This window comes from Cynocephalus volans, chromosome 13, assembly GCF_027409185.1.
Source record: "Cynocephalus volans isolate mCynVol1 chromosome 13, mCynVol1.pri, whole genome shotgun sequence".
Lineage (NCBI taxonomy): Eukaryota > Metazoa > Chordata > Mammalia > Dermoptera > Cynocephalidae > Cynocephalus > Cynocephalus volans.
Genome location: NC_084472.1, coordinates 90054958 through 90080506, shown reverse-complemented (window position 1 = coordinate 90080506; position 25549 = coordinate 90054958). Strand labels below are relative to the sequence as shown.

At 39.6% G+C, this 25549-nt stretch overlaps 1 protein-coding gene across 1 annotated transcript; it reads right to left on the bottom strand.

Annotated features, from left to right (window-relative positions):
• Window positions 1-4477: 4477 nt before the first annotated feature.
• On the bottom strand, window positions 4478-8674 carry SLC25A4 (solute carrier family 25 member 4). Its single transcript, XM_063076781.1, has 4 exons — window positions 8429-8674; window positions 6588-7074; window positions 5944-6084; window positions 4478-4935 (listed from the first exon to the last, which is right to left on the bottom strand). The coding sequence occupies exons 1-4, from the start codon at window positions 8537-8539 to the stop codon at window positions 4778-4780; spliced, it is 897 nt and encodes a 298-aa protein (XP_062932851.1). The 5' UTR covers window positions 8540-8674; the 3' UTR covers window positions 4478-4777.
• Window positions 8675-25549: the final 16875 nt, after the last annotated feature.

The window sequence follows — 25549 nt, the reverse complement described above, 5'->3', positions numbered from 1 at the left end:
ATATATCTGGTGAAGGCCTTCTTTTACAGCAACGCAGGGTGTCACATGGTGAGAATGGGCTGAGCAAGAGAGCTAATCTCACTTGCTCTCCTTTTAAAGCCATCAGAGCCACACCCATGACTCCATGAATGGATCAGTCCATTCACAAGGGCACAGTCCTCACCATCTAATCACGTCTAAAGGCTCCACCTTTCAATTACCATAACTGAATCCCCACCCTCTTAACACTATTACACTGGGTGTCGAGCCTCCAACACAAACTTTTGGGGGACACATATAACCAATGGCAACTGTTAACTATATTACAGAAATACAGAAAAGGGCCTTATAGCATGAAGGTCACAGGTTCAGATCCCGGTGCTGGCCAGCTGCCAAAAAAAAAAAAAAAAATACAGAAAAGGGTACAAAACATAAATGTACAACTCATAAATTACCTCAAAGCAGACACCTGGGTCACCACTAACCAGATCAAGAATTGGAATATTGCCAGAATTTACAAGACCCCTTAGGGCTCCTTTCCTGTCTTGGACTCCTGCAAGTCTCTTTCAGAACTACTTTCAGGACACAGAATGTCAGTATTTCACACCCTCTGTGCCTTTTGTAATGCTGAGTCAGTAATGCTGACTGTGTGCCATTTATGCCTTCCACTCCTGTCATTACCTAACACCTATTCATTATTAAACAGAACTCCAGTGTCACTTCCACAGGAAGTCTTCCTTAATCTCCACTTCCCCCAGGACTGTAAATTTCTAAAGAGCAGCCTTCATATTTATTTGACAGTATAACCTCAGGGCCTAGCACAGGGTAAGTATTTAAATGATGGAATGAAAAGAATGATGGATAAACTACAACAGCCCTGTCCACACTTCTGTTCCTTTTACTTTTACCATACTCTATACTCTTGTTCATTGGGCTTCAAATATGAGTCAGTCTTTCCTAATGCAACTGAGCCAATCAGAGAGACAAAAATAGTGCCAGGAAGGATTTTATAGCCAAGAGAATGGGTGAGCAGAGTAGCAATGTCAGCCCGCCTCCCAGACTGACTGAAGTTTAGGAAAGGAATGTAGTTTTTAAAGGAAAAGAATTCAGATATGTGCAGGGAGGTAGTTAAGGGGGAGGGGAGATATCACGGGGTGTGCAGGTGGCTTGAGTCAGAGGTCAGGATTCCATGATGAACAGAGCTGCCTGATGTCTTGCGGTGTGTGTGGTCAGTGGTCTGGTGAGCCTCAAGTCACTGATGTTGTCTGGAAGCTGGAAAACTCTGACAATGACCTTAGCCAAGCATCACTGGAACTTTAAAGTACCTGCTGTGGATTGGGTGTCCCCTCAGACTCATCGAAGCTTGGTCCCCAATGTGACAGTGTTAAGAGGATAGGAAATGCTATTATGTTTACTGAAAGGTGAGGCCTTGAAGAGGTGATTAGGTCATGAGGACCATGTCCTGGTGAATAGATTAATCCATTGAAGGTTTAATGGTGGTCATGGGCATGGTTCTCATGGCTTTAAAAGGCACATGACCGAGAATGATCACAAATGGGCTACAAATAAATTTTAGTCATAGGGCCAATTTGCAAATGTGAAATCCACAAACAATGAGGATCAACTGCACTTTACCATGGATTGATAAAATCTCTGATATTCAGGAGGAGCAGAAAAGTAAATAAAAAAGGAATGTGTGGCATGGTAGGCTTTGTAAAATTTTATTAATGGGCTTGAAGTTTGAATTTAAGGCAGCCATATGTTTTCACCCATTACATTATACAACCCCAACAAGCTTGTCTGGACACCCACAGTACTCTGGGTTTTTGAGATTTCATGCAAACTGGAAGACTTGCCTTTCCCCCAATATTCTCTAGGTTCTCTGTGCTTTTTAGATGTACCTTTCTCTTCTCATTCATTCTTGCATTCAACTTATTAAACACCTCCTATGTCCCAGTCACTCTTCTAGGTTCCAGGCATATGGCTGTGAAAAAGAGAATCTGCCCTTGTGAAGTTTACATTCCCTCGTAACCTTGCACATTGTGGGTGTTTAGGAAATACTGCCGCAACGCAAGTTACACTACGTACTTTACAAAGTAAAATGGAATGGAAGCAGTCATGCAATTCATTGAGATTTCAACACAAATAAGTTTTTTTAATGTCCAATTGTAATTATAGGCTTACTCATCTTGTATCATGCTCCATAATTTTTTGTCATACATTCCCTAAAAAGATGATGCCTACAGGTGAGGCTTTAGGGGAGAAAATATATAAAAGATGATTGGTGAGGGTGGACTGGTAAGAAGAGGGCTGTATTTATGAAAAGAACTTTCTGGGAATGGAGACTGGTAAGAAATTCCCGGGGGCAGGGTACCCAAGAGTCTGACACTTAATTCCAAGTTGTCACTTTAACATAAACCCTTTCATGTTCCCAGACCTTCAAGCATGACAAGCTTTGCACAGCAATGGTGTGGCGTGAGGATTATAAGGGTAGGACAGATCACAGCATTCTATCAGAGGCTTAGAGTTCTAGGAATTCTTGGTGAAGTAGCTTTAGTGAGGGACTGACTCAGCAGGGCTCTTGAGACGAAGTACATCAGAGGTAACCTTAGCAGAAAGGGGGAGGCCCACATCTGGGTCACATGCAGAATGCAGGTAATATGCACTATTTAATAATAAATGTTGATTCCTCATCTCCCCTCCCTACTGCATACATGGAGAACAGAGTTAATGACTAGAAAACAATTGTGGTTCTTGGTTGGGCTGGGAGAACCCAGTATAAATTCATTTCTCAGTTCCCAACTGCATTTCATGGCCTCCCTCACTCAAAACTCTTAGATTTGAAAATACTGAAAGGGCTGGCCCTGCCTTTAGATATGCTCTAAATATTTGCCCTACCAGCCTGCCCTGCTTTTACTTTCTATCAGCAGCAGAATCTGGATCATTGACATCATCCTTAGAATGGAAAGCAATGTGTCCAGGATGCCTCGAACAACATACATTTGTTACCTCGCCTGGCAGAGATAGTTACCTTGGTTTTAGCCCTTTTAGCATTCCATCAGCCTAGATATTCACTAGATGAGACTAGATATCACCTCGGACATGGTAAAACCCAGACATTGGTTGCTGTGGTAAAAGCAAGGCAGCCAATTTCTTACTGGGGAGGCAGGAGTGGGTAGATGGAAGGGCTTCTGAAGGAGGCTAAAGAATAGGAGGTACAGAAACCACTCGTCAGGAAAGAAAAGATATTTACCTGCCTTCCAAGCTGCACCCACGATGTGGGGACCTGTTTCCTCCATACCACTTACAGCAAGCTAGGGCTATGGTAACTGTTTGGTCTTTTCCTGGTTCAAAAGTTAAAATTTCCAACTTAAAATTATTTTCTTCTTGCTCACAAATCTGTGTCAAATCTAAAACTGACTCTAGGTCTTGATAAATAGTTACAGAAAAGAAGTACTGGCAGATACTTCTATACCCATGTATCTAAATCTAGTTATTTTCTTTCAGGGTCCACTTCCTACCACTCCCCTCCCCTACTTCATCTCCCCCTTCTATTCCTTCTCAACCTGCATTTATTGGATTAAACATTACATTACTCAACAATCGCCATCTTACGCTTTCCCTCATTTAAGCCTCTTCCAGGGCAGGTTCCTGTCTTTTTCTATCTTCCACAGAGCCCAACAGGTATTAAACAGTAGCTTGATAACTGATGATATGGACTGAATGTTTGTGTTCTACCAAATTCATATTTTGAAATCCTAACCCCCAATGTGATGGTCGTAGGAGATGGGGCCGTTGGGAGATAATTAAGTCATGAATTTGATTGGAGCCCTTATAAAGGGACCCCAGAGCGCTCTCCCACCCTCTTTCCACCATGTGAGGATACAAGGAGAAGACAGTAGTCTGCAGACCTGAAGAGGGGCCTCACCAGAACCTGACCATGCTGGCACCTTGATCTCAAACTTCCGGCCTACAGAACTGTAAGAAACACGTTTCTGTTGTTTATAAGCCACACAGTCTATGGTGCTGTGTTACAGCGGCCTGAACTAAAACAACTGATTTTCAGTGAATACTGTCCACTTGTCATAAAATTCTAGGTATCACAGTTTTCTAAAGGGACTAAAACAGAGCACTTCCTAATCATGCAAAATTCTTGAAACTGTGATTTAAAGCTTTGAGCAGAACTTCAGAATTCCTAAAGACTGCATGAAAGTACATAAAATAAGTTGGGATTATGGAAACCAGGTTCTGTGTTGCCACTTTTGAGCCTACAGCAACACTGTATGTGGTAAGACAGTGCATAACCTGCTTAAATTGAAAAACAGAACTTCAGCATTACAGTTACCCAAATAATACATATACATTCTAATATCTAACATTTAGAAGCTTGACCACTGATTGATACATGAGTCAGGCTAGAAAATATGCATTTACGCATTTATGGTCTTTTTAAAAAATGCATTTAGCAGTTAATAAGAGCTCAATAAAATATAGAACATGCATTAAATGGTCTTTATTGATGTTTTACATTCAGTTATTTTGTCATTTTCAGTTCTTAATCGTACAACTATGATTAAGTTATTTTCTGTTTGCTGTGGGAATTTAAATGTAAAATAAATACAAAATACATTTGTGGTTTAATGAACACTCAGTGAAGCATTTTTTTCTGAGGTATTCCTTTCGGTCTGGTTTTATCCCAGATCTTCTTACTTCCACTAGGAATAGTCTATTAAACCACACAATGGATCTGTGAACTTGTGAAATAAGTTCACTGTGAATCAGTGAACTTGAGTTTTAATTAGACATATTTTTTGATCTCATCATACAATACCAATACAAAAGCACCACCCATGCCTCTCAGTACATTGGACCAGGCACCTTTGAAGAAAGCCTTAGCTCCTTCGTCTTTTGCAATCTTCCTCCAGCAGTCAACTGTCCCCGTGTACATAATATCAGCTGTGGAAACAAATGTGGTAAGAGCTCCATAACTGGAGGAAAGAGACTTTTCCTCTGAAAGACAACTACACACAGTGTTACCCTTTTTACAACATTAAGATCACTTGGGCATTAAACTCCAGCTCTATGCAGCAGTCAACTGGATATCTCCTTCCTTGCATAATTGCTAGGTTGGGTCTCCTGTCATTCCTACTCCTTTAACTCAACATCAGTGAAGAACTGGGGCTATTAACCAACACATTCACAGACCGTCAAATTGTAAAACAGGAAGGGAGCAGGGTGGAGTGGGAGTATTAGGCTACACGGTTGCCTTTTTTATGGATGAGAAAACTGAGGCCTAGTCTTAGACTATACTGCCCAAGATTATACAGTTAAAATAAAAAGGTATAACTATTAGGTTGAACCATATGAAACTAACATTTGACTGTTTTTTGCCTTTTTTTATGTTTTGGTTTTTTTAATTGAAGCATACTGACTATACTTGTGGAGTAAATAGCTGAATATCAATACATGTATTGTTTTCTACTTCAAAAGTGGCAATTTTAATATTTTTCAGCCAACCAGAAGCCACAACTTTTTCTATCACAACAGATTGCTTCAGGCATCTTTTACTCAGCTAAAACACCCTCTCCCACTTGTAGCAACTAGTTAAGAGAAGCAATAACTCCTTTAAAATAAACCAGCTAATTCTTTTTCCTTGTTTCTGCACCCAGGTTCTGAGGGAAGATGGCCTAAGGTTTCAATAATACTAGATATCTAGTTAAGTTCCCCTCTAAATGTCTCATTTTTGATGTTCTTATCATATCATCTCTTTAATGAAAAGAAAAAGTTCTTTCCCTAAAGGAAAAGTTGAGAATGTTGGGAATTAATCATAATCTTTTTTTCCCTAAGTCCTGCTTATCAAATAATTTTGACAAATAATTCAGAATAGTGAAGACTGAAAAAAGCATTTAATAGTGTTCTCCCTGGGCAAAAAATAAGATTGAGGTCAGTGGAGCTCAGGCTTACCCCCTTTCCGGCCAGACTGCATCATCATCCTACGACGAACGGTGTCAAAGGGGTAGGACACCAGCCCTGCGACCGCCGTCACACTCTGCGCAATCATCCAGCTCACAAAAATGTGCACATTCTTGGGGTCGGGCAACATCCCTGTGGGCAAAGAGAAGACGTGAAATGGCTGTAAGGTGGTTCCTCTCAGCAGTTCAACACAAAAGTAGGTAGGGGGAGTAGGGAAGAAGAGGCTCCTGCGCCTCCAACTTCACACCCTGCCCTTCGGGAAGGGCCTGTCCCTCCTGAGGATGCCTCCCATGAAACCAAGCAGCTAACAGAAGTTGGGTGCTGCCCTCTCAGATCCAGGGAAGCCAGTGTTGTGCTCAGTATACAGGGCATGTTGAAGTTCCTTCAAGTTAAACTCAGGAACTGGTACAGCTGTGTCAAGAGAGAGTCAGGCTCCTCCTCCTTCCTCTCCGAATAGCTCAAGCCCAGAGTTTACTTCAGGAGAGGTCACAGAGAATCCTTTAGTTACTCCTCATTCAGAAGCCTCAGCTTAGCCCAGAGACCATAAACAGAAAGGCCTTTGAGAGCTGCAGATCCCGCAGGATCCTCTCTCCAGGCATCCTCCTTCTCCCCACCCCCTGCCGCCCCTCTCTCACCCTTGGCTGTGTCATAGACTCCGAAGTAGGCAGCTCTGTAGATTATGATGCCCTGCACAGAGACATTGAATCCCTGGTAGAGACCCCTCAGGCCATCAGACTTGAAGATCTTGGTGAGACAGTTGCCCAGACCACTGAACTCACGCTGGGCGGCACCCTTGCCCACGTCGGCAGCCAACCTGGTCCTGGCGAAGTCCAGCGGGTAGACAAAGCACAGGGAGGTGGCCCCAGCTGCCCCACCGGAAGCCAGGTTACCAGCAAAGTAGCGCCAGAACTGCTTATGCCGATCCACGCCCCCCAGAAAGAGCTGCTTGTACTTGTCCTTGAAGGCGAAGTTGAGAGCTTGGGTGGGGAAGTAACGGATCACGTTGGCCAGGTTACCCCTCCAGAAGGAAAGAAAGCCCTGCTCCTTGGGGATTCTCACCACACAATCAATGATCCCTTTGTACTGCTTCTCAGCACTGATCTGTTTGCTGGCATGCTGGACCTGGGGGGAGGGGAGGGACGGGTGGGTGACAAAAGACAGGCAGGACAGGGAAAAGGGAAGAGGACAAGAGAAGGGTTGCTAGATTTCCTTTTGAAAAATAAAAAATATGATGAAATCAAATACATAGTGAGGAAATCTAAATAAATACATTAGTTACTTGGACAACAAGCCAAAAATCCAATTTTGCCCCAATTATCAGAGTATTTGAGGGAAAAATTTCTACCCCAAGTAAACTGAAAAGATGATCAAACTGTGTAAAGATAGTCATTTATTGCATTTTCCCGAGGTGCCAGAAAAATACCAGGGGCTTACTGGGAGACAGAAGGGAAAAAGATCCCTGCCCCAAAGGGCCCCCGATTTAACAGACATGGGGGGCAGGAGATGACAGTTACTCAGTGTCACTCTAGTTTCCCTGGAGATGAAGATCTCTGAGTGATCGACGCTCTAACGGAGGAGGGGGAATAAATCCACTAGTCATTAGAGCCCGAAAATTTTCAAGCAGATTGTTCAAGTAATCAATTATTGAGGGGTCTGTTGCTTTTGCGAGCAATTTGTTGGTGGGGTTGTTGATAATTTTGACTCACAAACTGGGCTATTCCTCACTGAGGGGCTCTAGTCTTTTGCACAGGTGGAGAAAAATGGGATAGATGGGATGATGATTATAAGCCATTCAATGACCAGACAGGGGAGGAGAAGGTTTGAGGACAGGATGAGTACGTTGACCTGAGCTTATTCCCAAATTTGTTTCTTAATCTCATCTGTAAAATGGAGAGAAATAACACCTAGCTTGGGTTATATAAAGATGAAACAACATATGTCAGCCTCTAGCATAACGTGTTTATGGTAAGAGGTGGGAGCAGGTAAGAAGGTGCAAGAGATACTGAAAAATGGGAAGGTGCGGCGGGCCCAGGAGGCCCAGGCGGAGTGCCGGTGCTGTCCCAGGCGCAGGATCTGGCCCGCTGGAAACGGCTCGGGGTGGGTTTCCATATATAGACACCCTAACGCGGGGCGCCACCCGACACCAGGAATCCGCCTGACGCTGGACCTGTCTACGCAGAGGGCACCTTCCCCTCCGCGCAGGCCGGCGCCGGGCCTGTGGCCTAGCGCGGATTTCCTGCGGCTGCCCGCAGCCCGCGCCCCCGCGCCCCGACCGCCCGGCCCGCAACCCCGCAGCCAGCTCCCGGCCCGCACCCCCCGCAGCCGGCGCCCGGCCCGCCCGCGCCCCCCCGCACCCCGCGCCCGGCCCGCCCGCGCCCCCCCGCACCCCGACCGCCCCGCCCGCGCCCCCCGCGCGCCCCCGCACCCCCGCAGCCCGCGCGCCCGCGCGCCGCGCCCGCGCCCGCGCCGCCCTGACCTGCAGCAGCAGTTTGACCCTCTCGATGGGGGCGACCGCGGTCTTGGAGACGGCAGCGGCGACGCCCCCTGCCAGGAAGTCCTTCAGGAAGCTCAGCGCGTGGTCACTCATGATGACAGCCGGGCGCACACCGCCTGCAAGCAGCCGCGACCTCGCTCTCGCCTACGCCCGGGCCGGGTTGCGCCACCCCGTCTCCGTCCCCGCGCCGTGCGAAGGGGCCGCTGGCGTCGTCCCGCAGCCCTCCTTATATCCCCCGCCCAGCGTCTCGCGAGAGGAGGAGGGCCCGGGCCCGCGCGCGCCCCGCGCATTGGCTGGGCAGGTGCTCGGACGCCCCCTCCCCGTCTCCCTCCTCTGCAGAGGGCATCGGGGGCGAAGGCGCTTCCACCAGGCAGGGCTGGGCCGGGGGCTGGACCTTCGGCTTGGGACATTTAAAGGGCAAACTCGTGTTCTCTGTCCCGGCGAGCAGAGGGAACACCGTGTCACTGCAGCATGTGGGCCGCTATATTTATAGCACAAGAAGGCTTAGGCTGGGGCTGACCTGGGGACCGACACGGGACCCGCTGCTGAGCTCAAGCAGGGCTTGCTTTAACCTCGGCTCTGCACGGGACGAGCTCCTGGCCAAGGCATTTCGGGTCTATTTTTTCCTTCCTGTAGCAGCGGCGCGTGTCTCACCGGAGCTCACTGCCTGGATTTGGGCCTGTTCAGAGCTATGCACTCTTGGAAATAAATTAGGATCCTCCTAAGTAGAGGCTAACGTCACTTGACGGTGCGATGGCCTCCTATAATCTGGCAATCCTCTGTCTCCCACTTCTCTTCGTTCAATAGTTCAGTTATTCGTTCTGCTAGCAAATATTTATGTGCCTGGCACTCAGTGCCACAAGGAAAGGCCGGGTGCAGGGGACCACTGGGTGAACACTTGTTTTAGCAAAGAGTGCGTGTGTGTGTTGCTTTTCTGTTAGGGCGACCTGTAACACCATGACACACAACCTGATGACTCTAAAACACTTGTAGGACACTTCTTTTGTCAGCCGCTGAAGGGATTAATGTGCCACTCTGCTCTCAACGGAATCTCAGCACATATTCTGGGCAGAATGTTCCCAGTCAGCTGGTGCCTTCTTGAGGGTCAGTGCTGTCAGCCTTCCAGAGAGGATTGAATCGTTGGCTGTCTTTGCCTCTTCTTAATAGGCTGTTGGGGTTAGGGAGATGCTTTCTAGTCCCAGGAAATTGATTGCAATTAATTTTTTAAATATGTTAATACTAGATTTAATTTTTCGTAACTTTTTTTTTAGCCAGTTCATGTAACTGTACAGGTTTACCAATACAGCTGTTCATTCCCCTAGAAAAATCGCAATTAGTTTTTAGCTCTAAACTCTATTCAGTTCTCTCTCCATGTTTGCTAATTTTCATTTGTACATTTAACAAGGTTTATTTTTTTCACAAAGCTTTTTTTTTTTTTTTTTTTGGCTGCTGCTGCTAAATGCAAACACCCCATTAGGTGTTTATTGAGCTGCAGCTGTGTATCACTCTGTCCCTGGAGACTTCAGTAGAGCAGAGGTTACCAGCTGGGCGCCAGAACCACAGAGGGTATGCATTTGTCCGAGGTTGGGGCAGGCCAGAGTTCAGAAATCCAGGTGAGCAGTATGAAAGCTGGGAACTAGTGCAAAGCTGCCAGAGCTCAGAGCAGACAGAAGGTCAAGAGCTCAGCACGGCCAAACAGAAAAGCCATTTATGAATTCATTCAACATACACTTGCTGAGCATTTATTGCATACCAAGAAGTAGGTTTGGCCCTGTGGATCCAATATAAGTAAGGAATGGCTCCTCTCCAAGGACTGTACACTTGTTGTCTGTACACTTGTGTACAGTGTTGACTGTACACTTAGTGTCTGTGTCACTTGTTCAGCTTCATTTATCACAGTTTCACATGTAGATTTCTGAGGATCAACATAATCCATATATTAGTCATTTTAAATTATAATGGTGTACTGTATTTCATCCTGTTAACATAGAGCAGTTGCTTAAACCATTTTCCTTTTAAATGTGCATCAGAGTTGTTTCTTATTATTATGAAAAATAATGCTGCTATATTAACACTTTTGCACAAACTTTCTTTTCTCCTTTAAGTTTTTTCTTCTCAAATCTTCCCAAAATGGAATGGATAGATTGAGGGTTTTTAAAGTTTTGTAGCTCCTGCTGCATACAAATTGCTCATCAGAAATATGGACCCACCCGTAATGTAGATGGGCTCTTGTTTCTCAGACTCTCTCCTCCAACACTGGCTTTAAAAAATAAATAAATAAAGTGCATCTTTAAGTATTTGTGCCATTTAATGAGTTCTAATTTGCATTTCTTTAATTGCTATGAAACTGTGCATATTCCATATGATTCCATTTAATTTGGCAGGGTTTTCCTTTTAGTCTTCCTTGACTACTTATCGAGAGAAAGCAGAGTATTTGTCTATACTAACAACAATTCTTTATGTATTTGGGGCAATAAGTATGTGTTCAAGTATTTTTCATTTTGATGTTTTGCCTTTGACATTTATTTCATTATATTGTTCTATCACTGTTATTTATTTAAATATGAGCAGATCTATATTATGATGATATACTTTATGTTCTGATATGTGTAACTCTTTTATAGATATATTAGTTATTTGCCCTCGTAGATATTTTAGTCTATTTTCTTCTACTTTTGGTAGTTATTTTTTAAATGCCTCATACTACATTATATATTTTAAGGAGGTGTAGATCTAATTTCACTTTTCTCAATATCATTCTTGGATATCTCAACACTACTTCTTAAGTAGATATTTTCTTCTAGCCATTATTTGTCTTACAGTAGTACTAATTCTAGTTTGTCATATTAAGTTCTTATGATAGCATTAATTTATGAAATCTCCATACTATGACAGATTTATCTGATCACTGTTCTTTAAAAAAAAAAAAACAACTGATATGTGATTCTACACCACACAAAAAGTTTTGTCTGCTTATAAGTCTGGATCTATTTTTACTGTCAAGTTGTTCAATTATTTAAACATCAAAATATTTTTAGCAAATGTTTAAATTAAATTAAATATTAACTTAATTAACATATTAGTTCAGGAAGTATCATCATCTTTGTTACATTAATTATACCAGTCAGAACTTTTGATATTTTCTAAATGGGATATTTCATATTTCTCTTTGGCTTCTCCTCAATTATCCTGTTATGTAGGGGGAGCTGTAGCTGGAATCCCTGTCAAGAGGCTTTCCGTGGAAAACCATACACTGTTCTCTCCCTCCATGGATTTTCTCAGAAAAGAGAGGCCTCAAATGCCCTCAAGAGCATGAGCTGTCTGTGGTCACAAGATCAAGGTATCACTTACACAGGCGGGGAGAGAATGGCCTTCTGCAGAACATGTGTCTGCCCAACAGTTCCAGTACTCAGTGGATTTCTGCCAGCATGAAAATGGAAAAGGAATCTAGGAGACAGGAGAAAAATCTCTGCTTTCAAATGTTGTATAGTATCCTGGAGGCTGGGGGCAATAGAGCTATGGAGAAAGGAGAGTGGGGTATTGAGCTAGTCTTTTGGCTTTGCAGTGGATGCTTCTACGGAATTAACCGCTTTTACCAAATTTTAAATAAAGAAAGGGAGCTGTTAAAGAGTAAAAGGCACAAGAAATAAAATCACCTAAGGATTTGCTGATGGTGGTGATAATGCAGTGCCTGTGTGCAGATGCACATCTAAAACTGTTAGGATTAGAATACACTACTACTGTTTGTTCATATAGTAAATTTCAGCATGAAGCAAAGAGGATCAAGAAATTTATTTTTAATCATTTATGACCACGTCTGAATTGCTGAATGTCAATCAAAGATATTTAGTAGACTCATTCACATTGATGGACTGCTTTGAAAGGATAAAACAAAATAAATGAATATTTCTCCACAATTCTCGCTCAGGATAGCTTAATGAATTAAAATAATATCTATCTCAATTAGCGAATTGTTTATAATCAAGTGCCTTTACATAAGTTTCTTATTAAAGGGCACACACACACCACACACACGTTCAGAAATCATGAGTGCTCATGCAAAATGCTCCAACCACCAGCAGTTAGCTAAGGCCAAGGAAAATTATGATACTGCAACATGTGTCGTCTTTTTTTTTTTTTTTAACTCCAGTTATTTATTCTAGACTCTTTTTATCCTTTAGTGGTCAACTCCCTTGGGGTATCTACTTTCCTCCTACTCTTCCCCAACAAAATTGAAGTAATTTGAGCCATTTACACCCAATTCATTCACTCTTCTTTTTCCCTTTTCGTCTTTCTACAAGCATTACTGAGTACCTACTCTAGATACCAAACGCTCGGAAGGGTACTGGTAATACAAGGCTCAGAAAGATAAGAGTGCTGCCCTGGAGAAGCTCATGTCAGGAACAGACATACTTGTGCTGCCTACAAAGCTATTCCAACACAATGACAGGAACCCAAGTAAAGGCTCTGGTTGTACTTGCAGGTGAATGCCTTTTCATGGGCTGCCTCACATTAAAGAACTTGTATTGTCAACATTTTATTAATGCTCATGAAGCAAAAAAATTTGTTAGAAGGATTTGGAGCCCTATTGTTTAAATAAAGCGATTTTGGGGGTCAGAGGAGTCCCAGAATCACAGAAAAGACAGTCAGAGGGATTCCTCCCAGAGGCTCTCTGCTTCCTGGAGAAATTGAGTCAAGTTGGCCTATTGGTTGCTGGAGGCCAGAGTGCCTGAGTGCTCTCCAGTTTTTGCAGCACCCACCAATTGACACTGGCAGATTCTGCACTTCCTAAAGACAGACCCATAACTTCCCTTCTCCCACTTCCAATCTTAGCACCCCTTCTTACTTTACCTAAGACTCTAACAAGCATATGTAGTATTTTGTGACACAACGAAGCTTATTGTTATGCATGCATGATAACTTTCCATATTGGCATCTTCTAACTTCACCAAGGTGCAGCCTCTGTGAGGAAAGCCATTACTCACCTGGAGTTGACTGATTTTCGAAGTAAAGCCATTACTCACCTGGAGTTGACTGATTTTCGAAGTACATTTTGAACTGGCTTCCCTAGCGTTTAGTGTTTCATACATCTTTTCAATCATCACTTGCTTTATTCTTGTTATTATTAAAATCAATATTTAACAAATGCTATCAGAGACCATTTCTTATCATCTGTACTGTTGAAGAGCAATATTCTGCTATTTTCATGTGTGAGAGTTTCTTCCATATGCCTGCTTCTGCCCCGTGACCCTTTCCTCATGCAGTCAGCTAGACATTCTGTGTCATTGCCACAGGAAAAAGAAAACACTTAGAAAGCAGAGAAAATAAAGGATCTATTCTTTTGGCCTTAGAATTTTCAAAGGGAGAGAAAAAACTCAAGTAGAAACAGAAGATTTAGTCACATACTGTATTAGTCAGTTTTCCATTGCTTATCACAGAATACCTGAAACTGGGTAATTTATAAAGAAATGGAATTTCTCACCGTTCTGGAAGCCGGTAAGTCCAAGGTCTAGAGGGCGCATCTGGTAAGGGCCTTCTTGGTGGGGGCTCTTTGCAGAGTTCCGAGGCAGCACAGGGTATTGCACAGTGACAGGGCTGAGGGTGTTAACATTCTCACTTGTTCTCCATATAAAGCCAGTAGTGCCACTCCCATTTATCCACTAACTGAATGGATTAATCCATTTATGAGGGCAGAGCCCTTATGGTCCAATCACCTCCCAAAGGCCCCTCCTTTCAAATATCACAGTCAGATTTCCTGCTCTCTTAACACTGTTACAGTGGGGATCAAGCTTCGATATGAATTTTGGGGAGACATTCAAACTATAGCAAATACCTAAAGGAAAGCAAAGTTTCCTGACCACCCACCCTTCCAAAGACTACATAAAGTTTCCCCAAACCTGGAGAGAAAGGAATAAGGATAGAGAGCAAGCAAAGAATGAGATGCTTGTATGGATACCTGAGAAAGAGGGATCCTGTATTCTACCCATCCCAGGAAGGCAGCAAGATGCCAGGAAAGAAACAGCTGAGTGGTGTTTCAGTACCCAGGTCAGAGGCAGCTCAAAAAGTTAATCAAAGAGCCATCAGGAGCAGGAGAATAAATCCCAGGCACCTGCAGTTTAGCCTGCCAGCATGAAGGAGCCTTGCAGCCCCATTAAGTTTCCCCTGCTCTGGTGCGGTGCAGGAGCAGCAGAACAATATTTGGTATCCAAGGACAACAAAATTAGCTGAGAGCAAGCCAGACATCAAGGGACTCTGGGGTGGAAGTGATGTTAATGGAGAAGGTGCAGAAGTGATGTTAATGGAGCAATGACTGAAGACCAGAGGGAATAAGGACCTGGCAGCTGTTGCCAGCACTGGTCGATGGAGATCCAGACCCCATGCCCCTCCCTCCACCATCCTTAGCACTTCAGAAATCCCTGGAATTTAGATGTCTTCCATGGGAAAGCAGTGGAGAGAAAAGGGGACCCAAATTGTCTCCACCACTTGCCAGAATGGAGTCTCTTAGAAATTACATTGCCTTTGCACAGCTGAGTTTGTGGACCAATAATTGTACTTGTTATAGTATTTTCTTATTTTTAAAAGAAAGTGTACTAATGACATCAGAATTTTGAAAATGTTCCTAGTTCCATCAAGCACATTTCTAGAAGGAGACTCAAATTTAACTCTGTGTGTGTGTGTGTGTGTGTGTGTACGCGCGTGTGTGTGCGCGCATGTATATTTGAGGGAGAGGGGACTTTGGGGTAGTTTTCTCTATAAATCTCTATGAAACTCCAGCTTATGCATTTCTATTAAATGACTAAATAAGTACAACTGACTCTTTTAACAAATAAACTCCATGATGCTTTCAACAATAAATGTTTGTTGAATGAATAGGGAAATAATGTTCTTCAATTTCTAGTGCAATGGTTCTCAAATTATTCCAATAATGGAACACCAGGAACCCACCATAATTTATGTGTAGCACTGTGAAATACAGGTATATGGAATTTTATCATATAAACTAAGAGCAGCTATACTAGAAAAAAAATATGATTTTCTATAGTCTGCATCTGCCATATAAACTCATAGCCACTTTAATGGTAGATTTATCAATTTCACCTTGGAGCTCTGCCAGACTTTCCTTAATATATTTTAAGCCTTAGTTTTTAAAAGTATACAAGATTTGAATTGTTATTTCTTCTTGGTGAATTTAACTTTTTGTCAGTAAGTTGTGGTCCTCTTTATCTGTGCTAATGCTTTTTAACCTTAAAGTCATTCCCCACTAGATTAATAGAGCAATACCTGTTTTCCTTTGGTTTGTATTTGCCTAGTTTATTTTTTTATATCCCTTTACTTTCAACCATCTGCATGTTTATGTATTTCTCCTGTAAACCTCTATTTTTTCTTTTTTCTTCTTTTTTAAAATTCTAAGTTGATACTCATTATTTTAACTAGACAATTTGAGTTTATTTTTATTTATTATGACCACTGATATTTTTAAAATTTTATTTTGAAAAAAATTGTAGGTTCAAAGGAAGTGGCAAAGGAATGACCACATATTTTAAAATTTTGTTTCTGCCATCTTATTTTATGATTTCTATTTATCCTCCTTCTGCATGTTCTTAAAATTCATAATTTCCATTACCTGTTTATCATATGTCAACTACTACATGTGTTTCTTAATTACATATTAAAGGACTAATAACACTGTAATTGTTATTATTTTAGGTGGCTACTATTTTGCCAGATTCCACGGATGCTGAGTTTCCCCTCTTTGACTATTTTGGCACTGAGCGTCTCTCAGAAGTGTATTGTCAGTTTACACACTGCTGCAGAAAACATTAAAGTCATGTTAAGAAGGAATTGACACAGCTGTCAAGTATGCCTAGCTTGCCATGGAGAAGTTCAGTTTTGGAATTGTTTGAATTTCATAACATTATTCAATGTGGCCACTAGAGGGAGGTCACACATAGCTGGTCTCAACATAGTATTCTAGGTCTCTACTTATCAAAATAGTACACGAAATTTAAAAAGCAAAAACGAAAACAAACCTCCCTACGGTTACAAAGACATACAAATGCAGTCTCAAAATAGTAGACAAAAAGAATAAAGTTAAAGCAGAGATTGTCAGATGAGAAAAGAAAGCAAGACCCAACCATAAGAAATGTACTTTAAATATAAAACCATAAATACTTTAAAAGTAAAAAGATAGAAAAAGACAGATCAGAAAGAATATTATCAGAATAAAAAAGGTCATTTCATAAAGATTAAGGGGTTAATAAATTAAAAGAGTCAACCTTTAGTATAACAATACTAAGTGTTTATGCATCTAAAAACAGAGCTTCGAGATACATGAAACAAAAACTGATACAACTGCAAGGAGAAACAGACAAATCCACAATTAGAGTTAGAGATTTCAGTATCTCTATATTAATTTCCTAGGGCTGCTGTAACAAATTACCACAAGCTAGATGGCTTAATACAACAGAAATTTATTCTCTCGCAGTTCTGGAGGCTAGAAGTCCAATATCAAGGTGTCAGCAGGGTCGTGCTTTCTCTGAAGGCTCTAGGGAAGGACGCTTCATCGCCTCTTCCTAGTGTCTGGTGTTGCCTGCTATCTTTGATGTGCCACCCCAATCTCTGTTTCCATTATCACACACTATTCTCCCTGTGCATTTGTTCCTGTGTCTTCACATGGTGTTCTCTTATCTGTGTGTCTATATACAAATTTCCCTCATTTTTAAAAGGACACCAGTCATTTGATTAGGAGTCACCCTAATCCAGAACAACTTTGTTTTATCTTGATTAAATCTGCAAAACCTTTATTTGCAAATAAGTTCACATTGCCAGGTACTAGGAGTTAGGACTTCAACATATCTTTTTGGAGGACACAATTTAACCCACATTAACCTCTCTCTCAATAATTGATAGAACAAATAGAAAACCAGGAAGGCTGTAGAAGGCAACACTATCAACCAACTTGATTTAATTAATATTTATGGAACACTCCACACAACAGCAGCCGAATACACATTCATTCCTTTTCAAGTACATGCAGAATATATAGCAAAATAGACTGTATTCTAGAAAATTTATAACACTAAACATCTATATTAGAAAAGAAAAAAAGGTCTCAACTCAATGCCCTCAGCTTCCATCCATCTTAAGAAAAAAAAGAAAAAGCAAGTTAAACCCAAAATAAGTAGGAGAAAGGAAATAGCCAAGATCAAAGTGGAAATGAATGAAGTAGAAAACAGAACAGAGAAAATCAGTAAACCAAAAGCCATTCTTCGAGAAGATCAGTAAAATTGATAAGCCTCCAGCCAGACTGATGACACAAAAAAAGAGAGAAGTGACAAATAATCAGAAAAGACAAAGGCGATGTTACTGAAAATCTACATATATTGAAAGAATAATAAGGAAATTTGATGAACAACTTCTGCCAATAAGTTCAACGACTTAATTTGAAAGGACAAAATTTCTTGAAAGAACTACCCAAGCTCATTCAGGAAGAAACAGATAATGTGGATAGTCCTGTGTCTATTTTAAAAATTGAATTTGTAGTTTAAAACCTTCTCATCCAAAAAAAAAAAAAAAAAAAGCCAGTCCCAGATGGTTTCACTGGAGAATTCTACCAAACATTTAAAGAAGAAATAATACCAATTCTACACAAACTCTTTCAAAAGGTCAAAAGGGAGGGAATACTTTACAACTCATTCTTTAACCTGCTTTACCCTGATTCCAAAAACAGTTACAGATATTTCAAAGAAAAGAAGACTGAACATAGATGCAAAAATTCTTAACAAGATTTTAGCAGGTTGAATCCAAAAATATATTAAAATATTATATATCATGGCCAAGTGGGGGTTTCTTCCAGAAATGCAAGGTTGGTTTAATTGATTGGTTAGACTATCAATCAATGTAATTCATAACACCATGTTAAAAAAACTGAAAAAAGAAAAATCACGATAGAAGCCAAAAAAGCATTTGACAAAAACTTCATTCCTAATAACAACTCTCAGTGAAATAGAAATAGAAGGAAAATTTCTCATCCTGATAAAGGACAGCTATGAAAAACCTACAGCTAACGTCTACTGAACGGTAAAGGACTAAATGATTTCCCTTAATACACTGTTGAGAGAATAAAAAGTTGAGCACAGATGGGTATAAAATATTTTCAAGTTTCATGTCTGAGAAACGACTTGTATCCAGAATATATATACACACACATATATATGTACATATAAAGATCTATTAAAACTCAATAAGAAAATAAACAAGTCAGTTAAAGATGGGGGTGTAGTGGATTGAATTATGTCCCCCCAAAACTCACTGAAGCTTGAATTGTGTCCCCCAAGTTTTATGTATTAGAAACTTAGCTCCTGCTGTGACTGGTAAGAGGGTGGGAGATCCTGTTGTGGTAACTGAAAGGTGGAGCCTTGAAGAGGTGATTGGATTGTAGGATCATGCAGTAGTGAATGGATTTAAAATGGTGCTCCGGGCGTGGTTCTGAGGGGTTTAAAAGAGGAGGAGAGTCTGTCTTTCTCTGCTCTCTTGCTTCCACCATCTTGCAATGTGAGTCCCCTGGGTCACTGTTGCCACCACCAGACAGACTTTGGACTTTCCAGCCACAGAAACTGTAAGCAATAAATTTCACTTTTCTTTATAAATCACCCAGTTCCAACTATTTTCTTATAAGCTACAGAAACATACTAATACGGGAGGAGCGAAAGATTTGAACAGATGCATTACCAAAGAGGATATACAGATGGAAAATTAGCACATGAAGAGGTGCTAATCTTTGATCATTACGGAAATGCAAATTAAAACCACATGAGATATCGTTACACATCTATTAGAATGGCTGAAATTTAAAAGACTTACTAAGTGTTGGCAAGGATGCAGAAAAACTGAAACTCTCATATGCTGCTTGTGGAAAACACTTTGGAAAGCAGCTTGGTGCAGTTTTTTAAAAAAGTAATCAAATAAAATCTTATCAACTGATTACTCCTTTATTTTTCTTAAAAATTTTTTTTTTTTTTTTTTTTTTTTTTGGTGGCTGGCCCGTGCAGCATACTCCTTTATTTAATGTATATCTGTTAAGCCGATACTGTGTTCTAGGTCAGGGGACACAGAAATGAATGAGACACCCCTATCCCTTGTCCTCATAAAAAAGACGTTTTTTCTATGATTGTTAAGCTAGAGAAAAGACACCTATGCCCTAAACATGCTGGGTAAATTATTGGTTGGTTTTTTGTCATTACAAATAATTAATTTAAATAGGAAACAATTGTTCTCATCACAAAACAGCTCATTTTGATTGAAAACAATGATCTTGTAAAACAAGATTAAACCAAAAAAGAAAGACTTTAACTTGCATTTTACCAGGGTACAATAGAGTTTAAATACACTGAGTCACAAGTCAAGGGAGGTAAGTGAGATATTTAGCTTAAGATTTCAAGAAGACCTCCTCAAGTCATTCAGCACTGCAAGAAACGTGAGAAATCCCTCTACAGGTCCAACTGCTGAGAGCAGAATGAACTCAGAGGGCAAGTTTCAAGGGATTTTTCTCCTCACCAACCCCTACCAGGAGGTGAATGTAAATGGATAGGGTGTTGACCTGTTAAATAACAGTAATAGCCATAACAGCCCTCGTAATAGCAGCTAATATTTTCTGAGCTCTTACTGTATGCCAGATACTGTGCTGACCACAAACATGTTCTTATTTCAACCTATCAATAAAACTTTAAAACACCAGAGTACTTCAAAAAATTCATGGAAAAATAGGATTGAAAGATAATATGAATCTTGGCATGAACTTGTAGATTCTATTATAATTCCCACTTTAGAGTTGAGGAAACTGAGGGATAGCTACTTTAATTAACTTGTTCAAGGTCACAGCTAGTAAGTGGCAGAGCTGACCTTCAGTGCTGGTCTTGGTGACTTGGGCTGCAATAACACCTTACCCATATGAGGAATTATTTGTAAAGTGAGTGACAGTACATCTAACTGGAGGTTTTAACTGAAGCAGGATGAAAAAGGAAAATTCCAAAGTAAGACACCAGGTGAAAAAGCTAATATAACAAAGTGTTTAAAACAATAAAGATTTGTTTTGTTTTCTAAATTATGAATGATCAGAAAAGACATGGTCCTTTTGGAAGAGAAAACATTTCCCTGCTAAATATTTCTAAAGAAAGTCTTCAGATGATATTCTGTGAGTTTTTCTGCCCAATATACCACTTAAGTGTTCTTCAGTGATATGGAAGTAGATATACAGGAGTAACCTAAAATCAAAGTCACAAACGAGTATGTAATTAAATTGCTTACCTACTTCCCCATTTACGTCTTCAGTTACTCTTTAATTTGCACATTAACAGCCTTTTAAGAAATTACTTCTTTTTATGATCAGTTTGAGTGTTCCGATAGCTTTTAATGTGTACAAAGGGAGAATAAGACCTTTTTCTAAATGGCTATCTTGTTGAAACACCACCACGTATTAAATAATCCAGCTTTTCCTCACTGATAAGAAATTTCACCTTTCTCATTTACTAAAGTCTAATCTGAATTTGGGTCTATTTCTAGATTTTCAAAGGTGTCTAAACATGCAGCAGTAACAAACAGTTCTAAGTACTCTTGCTGCCCATTGTTTTATTCTCTTATTGGTCCAGCACCCCTGTATGACTCTTCCTTTTCAGATTTGTCAGTGTGTTTCTGTATTCTTGTACTGTTTATATCTATATCTATTTATAAGATATTATTATAAACTTGTCTAATGAAAAAATTATTTTTAATTGAGAGTGCATAAAATTACAGAACTATTTCAAGGAGAATTTATATTTTTATAATATTCAATGTTTTTTCCCAAGGAAATTGGTTATCCTTGTTACTTTCATTCATAGATGTTTTCTTTTTTGCTGCTATTTTAAATGGGATCCTTTCTTCTATTATGTTTCTCCAGAGATTATTGTTCATTTATAGAAAGACTATTGGCTTTTTAATACTTGGACTAAATCAACTTAAAGAACTCTGACATTTTTTTCTATTTATTTTTTGAATTGAAACAATTGATTATACATATTTATGGGGTGCAGAGTTGAGTACCAGTATTTGTGTACAGTATGTGATGATCAAATCAATATTACTAGCATGTTCATAATTACAGATCATAATTATTCTTTGTGTCCCTTACTCAATTATTCTTTCTCTCCTTCTTAGCTCCCATTTATGAGTGAGAACATGTGGTATTTATTTCTCTTTCTGTGCCTGGCTTATTTCACTTAACATAATTTTTCTACAAGCTCATCCATATTACTGCAAATGGAAGAATTTCATTCTTTTTTATGGCTGAGTACTATTCCATTGTGTATATATACCACATTTTCCTTGTCCATTGATGGACATTTAGGTTGGTTCTATATTTTGGCTATTGTAAATAGAAATGCAATGAACATGAGAATCCATGTATCCCTTTGACATGATGATTTCCATTCATTTGAATATATATACCCAGTCGCGGGATTGCTGGATCATATGGTAGTTCTATCTGTAGTTGCTTGAGGAACCTCCAGACTATTCTCCATAGTGGCTGCACTATTGTACAGTTCCACCAACAGTGTAGAAGAGTTCCCCTTTCCCCACATTTTCACCAGCACTTGTTATTTTCAGTCATTTTAATAATGGCCAGTCTAACTGGGGTGAGATGATATCTCAATGTGGTTTTGATTTGCGTTTCCCTGATGATTAGTGACGTTGAACATTTTTTCGAGTACCTGTTATCCATTTGTATGTCTTCCTTTGAAAAAATGTCTGTTCAGCTCCTTTGTCCATTTGTTACTTGGATTATTTGGGTTTTTTTACTGTGAAGTTGTTTGAGTTTCTTGTATATTCTGGATATTAATTTCTTGTCAGATGTATAGTTTACAAATATTTTCTCCCATTCCGTAGGTTGTCTTTCCACTCTGTTGTTTCCTTTGCTGTTCAGAAACTTTTTAGTTTCATAAAATCCCACTTGCTTATTTTTTATTTTGTTTCTTGTGCTTTTGGGGTCTTATTCATAAAGTCTTTGTCCAGTCTTACATCCTGAAGTGTTTCCCCTATGTTCCCTATGTTTTCTTCTAGGAGTTTTATGGTTTCAGGTCTTATATTAAAATCTTTAATCCTTTTTGAGTTGATTTTGGTAGACAGCTAGAAGTATGGGTCTAGTTTCATTCTTCTACAAGTGAATATCCAGTTTTTCCAGCACCATTTATTAAAGAGGCTGTCCTTTCCCAAATGTATGTTCTTGAGGCCTTTGTTAAGTACCTAGGTTGATTTCTGGGTTCTCTGTTCCATTGGTCCATGTGTCTGTTTTTGTGCCAGCACCATGCTATTTTGGTTACTATAGCTTTGTAGTACAGTTTGAAGTCAGGTAGCATAATGTCTCCAGCTTCATTCATTTATTTACTTTTTGCTTATGATTGCTTTGGCTATTCGGGGTATTTTGTTGCTCCATATGAATTTTAGGATTGTTTTTTCTATTTCTGTGAAAAATGTTATTGGTATTTTGATGGGGATTCCATTGAATCTACAGATCGCTTTGGGTAGTATGGACATTTTTACAATGTTAATTCTTCCAATCCATGAACATGGAATGTCCTTCCATCTTTTTGTGTCCTCCTTGATTTCCTTCAGCAGTGTTTTGTAGTTCTCATCTTAGAGATCTTCCTTCTCTTTGGTTAAATTTGTTCCCAGGTAGTTTATTCTTTTGGTAACTATTGTAAATGGGCTTGCTTTCTATATTTCTTTTTCTGCTTGTTTGTTGTTGGTGTATAAGAATGCGACTGATTTTTGTGTATTGATTTTGTATCCTGCAACTTTACTGAATGTGTTTATGAGCTCTAGGAGTTTCTTGGTAGAGATTATGGGTTTTTGTATATATAGGATCATGTCACCTGCAAACACTGACAATTTGACTTTGTCTTTTCCAATTTGGATGTTCTTTATTTCTTTCTCTTGCCTGATTGCTCTGGCTAGTAATTACAATACTATATTAAATTGGAGTGGTGAGAGTGGACATTCTGGTCTTGCTCCTTTTCTTAAAGGAAAAGCTTTCAGCTTTTCCCCATTCAGGATGATGTTGGCAGTAGTATTGTCATATATAGCCTTTATTGTGTTGAGATACTTTCCTTCTATACCTAATTTGTTGAGGGTCTTTATCACAAAGGGATGCTGAATTTTGTCAAATGCTTTTTCTGTACCTATTGAGATAATCACATGGTTTTTGTCCTTACTTTCATTGATGTGGTGTATCACATTTATTGATTTGTGTATATTGAACCATTCTTGCATCCCTGGGATGAATCCCACTTGATTATGGTGTATAATCTGTTTGATGTGCTGTTGTATTGTTTGCTAATATCTTGTTGAGGATTTTTGCATCTATGTTTATCAAGGATATTTTCTTGTAGCTTTCTTTTTTTGTTGTGTTTTTGTCTGATTTTGGTATCTGGGTGATGCTGGCCTCATAGAATAAATTTGGGAGAATGGCCTCTGTTTCAATATTTTGGAATAGTTTGAAAAGGATTGATGTTTATTCTTCTTTAAAGGTTTGGTAGAATTCAGCAAGTGAAACTATCTGGTTGGACTTTTCTTTGCTGGGAGACAGCTGATTATTGCATCAATCTCATTGCTTGTTATTGGTCTATTCAAGTTTTGTATTTCTTCTTGATTCAGTCTTGGTAGTTTGTATGTGTCCAGAAATTTATCCATTTCCTTCAGGTTTTTAAATTTGTTGGTGTATAGTTGTTCATACAGTTGTTCATAGTCGCTAATGATTATTTGTACCTCTGTGGTATTGGTTGTAATATATCTTTTTTCACTTCTGATTTTTGTTATTTGGGTCTTCCCTCTTCTTTTTTTTTTTTGTTAGTCTGGCCAATGGCTTGTCTATTTTGTTTATCCTCTTAAAAAACCAACTGTTCCTTCCATTGATTTTTTTGGTGTCATTCTTTTGGTCTCTGTTTCATTTAGTTCTGCCCTTATCTTAATAATTTCTTTCCATCTACTAGTTTTGGGATTAAATAGTTCTTGTTGTTCTAGTTCTTTGAGATTTAATGTTAGGTTGTTTATTTGAAGTTTCTGTTCTTTTGATGTAAGCACTTATTGCAATAAACTTCCCTCTTAGTGCTTTTGCAATGCCCTGTAGGTTTTTGTAAGTTGTGCTTGTGTTTCACTCATTTCAAGGAATTTTTTGATTCCCTGCTTTATTTCTTCTTCAACTTACTGGTCATTCAGGAGCATGTTGTTTAATTTCCATGAATTTGTATAGTTTACATAGTTTTGTTTGTTATTAATTTCTAATTTTATTCCATTGTAGTCTGAGAATATACTTGATACGATTTCAATATTTTTAAATTTGTTGAGACTTCACTTGTAACCCAACATGTGATCTATCCTGGAGAATGATCTCTGTGCTGATGAGAAGAATGTATATTCTGTTGCTGTTGGATGAAATGTTCTGTATATGTCTGTCAAGTCCCTTTGGTTTAAGATGCTGTTTAAATCTAATATTGCTCTGCTGATTCTTTGTCTAGATAATCTGTCCAGTGCTGAGAGTGGTATGTTAAAGTCCCCAGCTGCTACCGTGTTGGGGTCTATCTCTCCCCTTAGGTCCAATAACAGTTGCTTTACATATCTGGGTGCTCCAATGTTGGGTGCATACATATTTATGATTGTTATATCTTCTTGTTGCATTGATCCTTTTATCATTATATTTTGTCCTTCATTGTCTTTTTTTATAGTTCTTGACTTGAAATCTATTTTATCTGGTAAAAGTATGGCAACTCCTGCTCATTTTTGGTTTCCATTTGTATGGAATGTCTTTTCCACCCCTTCATTATTAGTCTATGTGTGTCTTTATCGGTAAAGTGAGTTTCTTGCTGGCAGCATATAGTTGGGTCTAGTTTTTTAATCCATTCAGCCAGACTATAGCTTTCAAGTGAGGAGGTTATTCCAGTTACAGTCAAGGTTGTTATGAAAGGTATTGCATTATTCCTGCCACTTTATTAACTTCTCTATGGTTGTTTTATATTTCTTATTTTTTATTTATCTTTTATTGTTTATCTTTGCTTTTTTTTGGTAATAAAA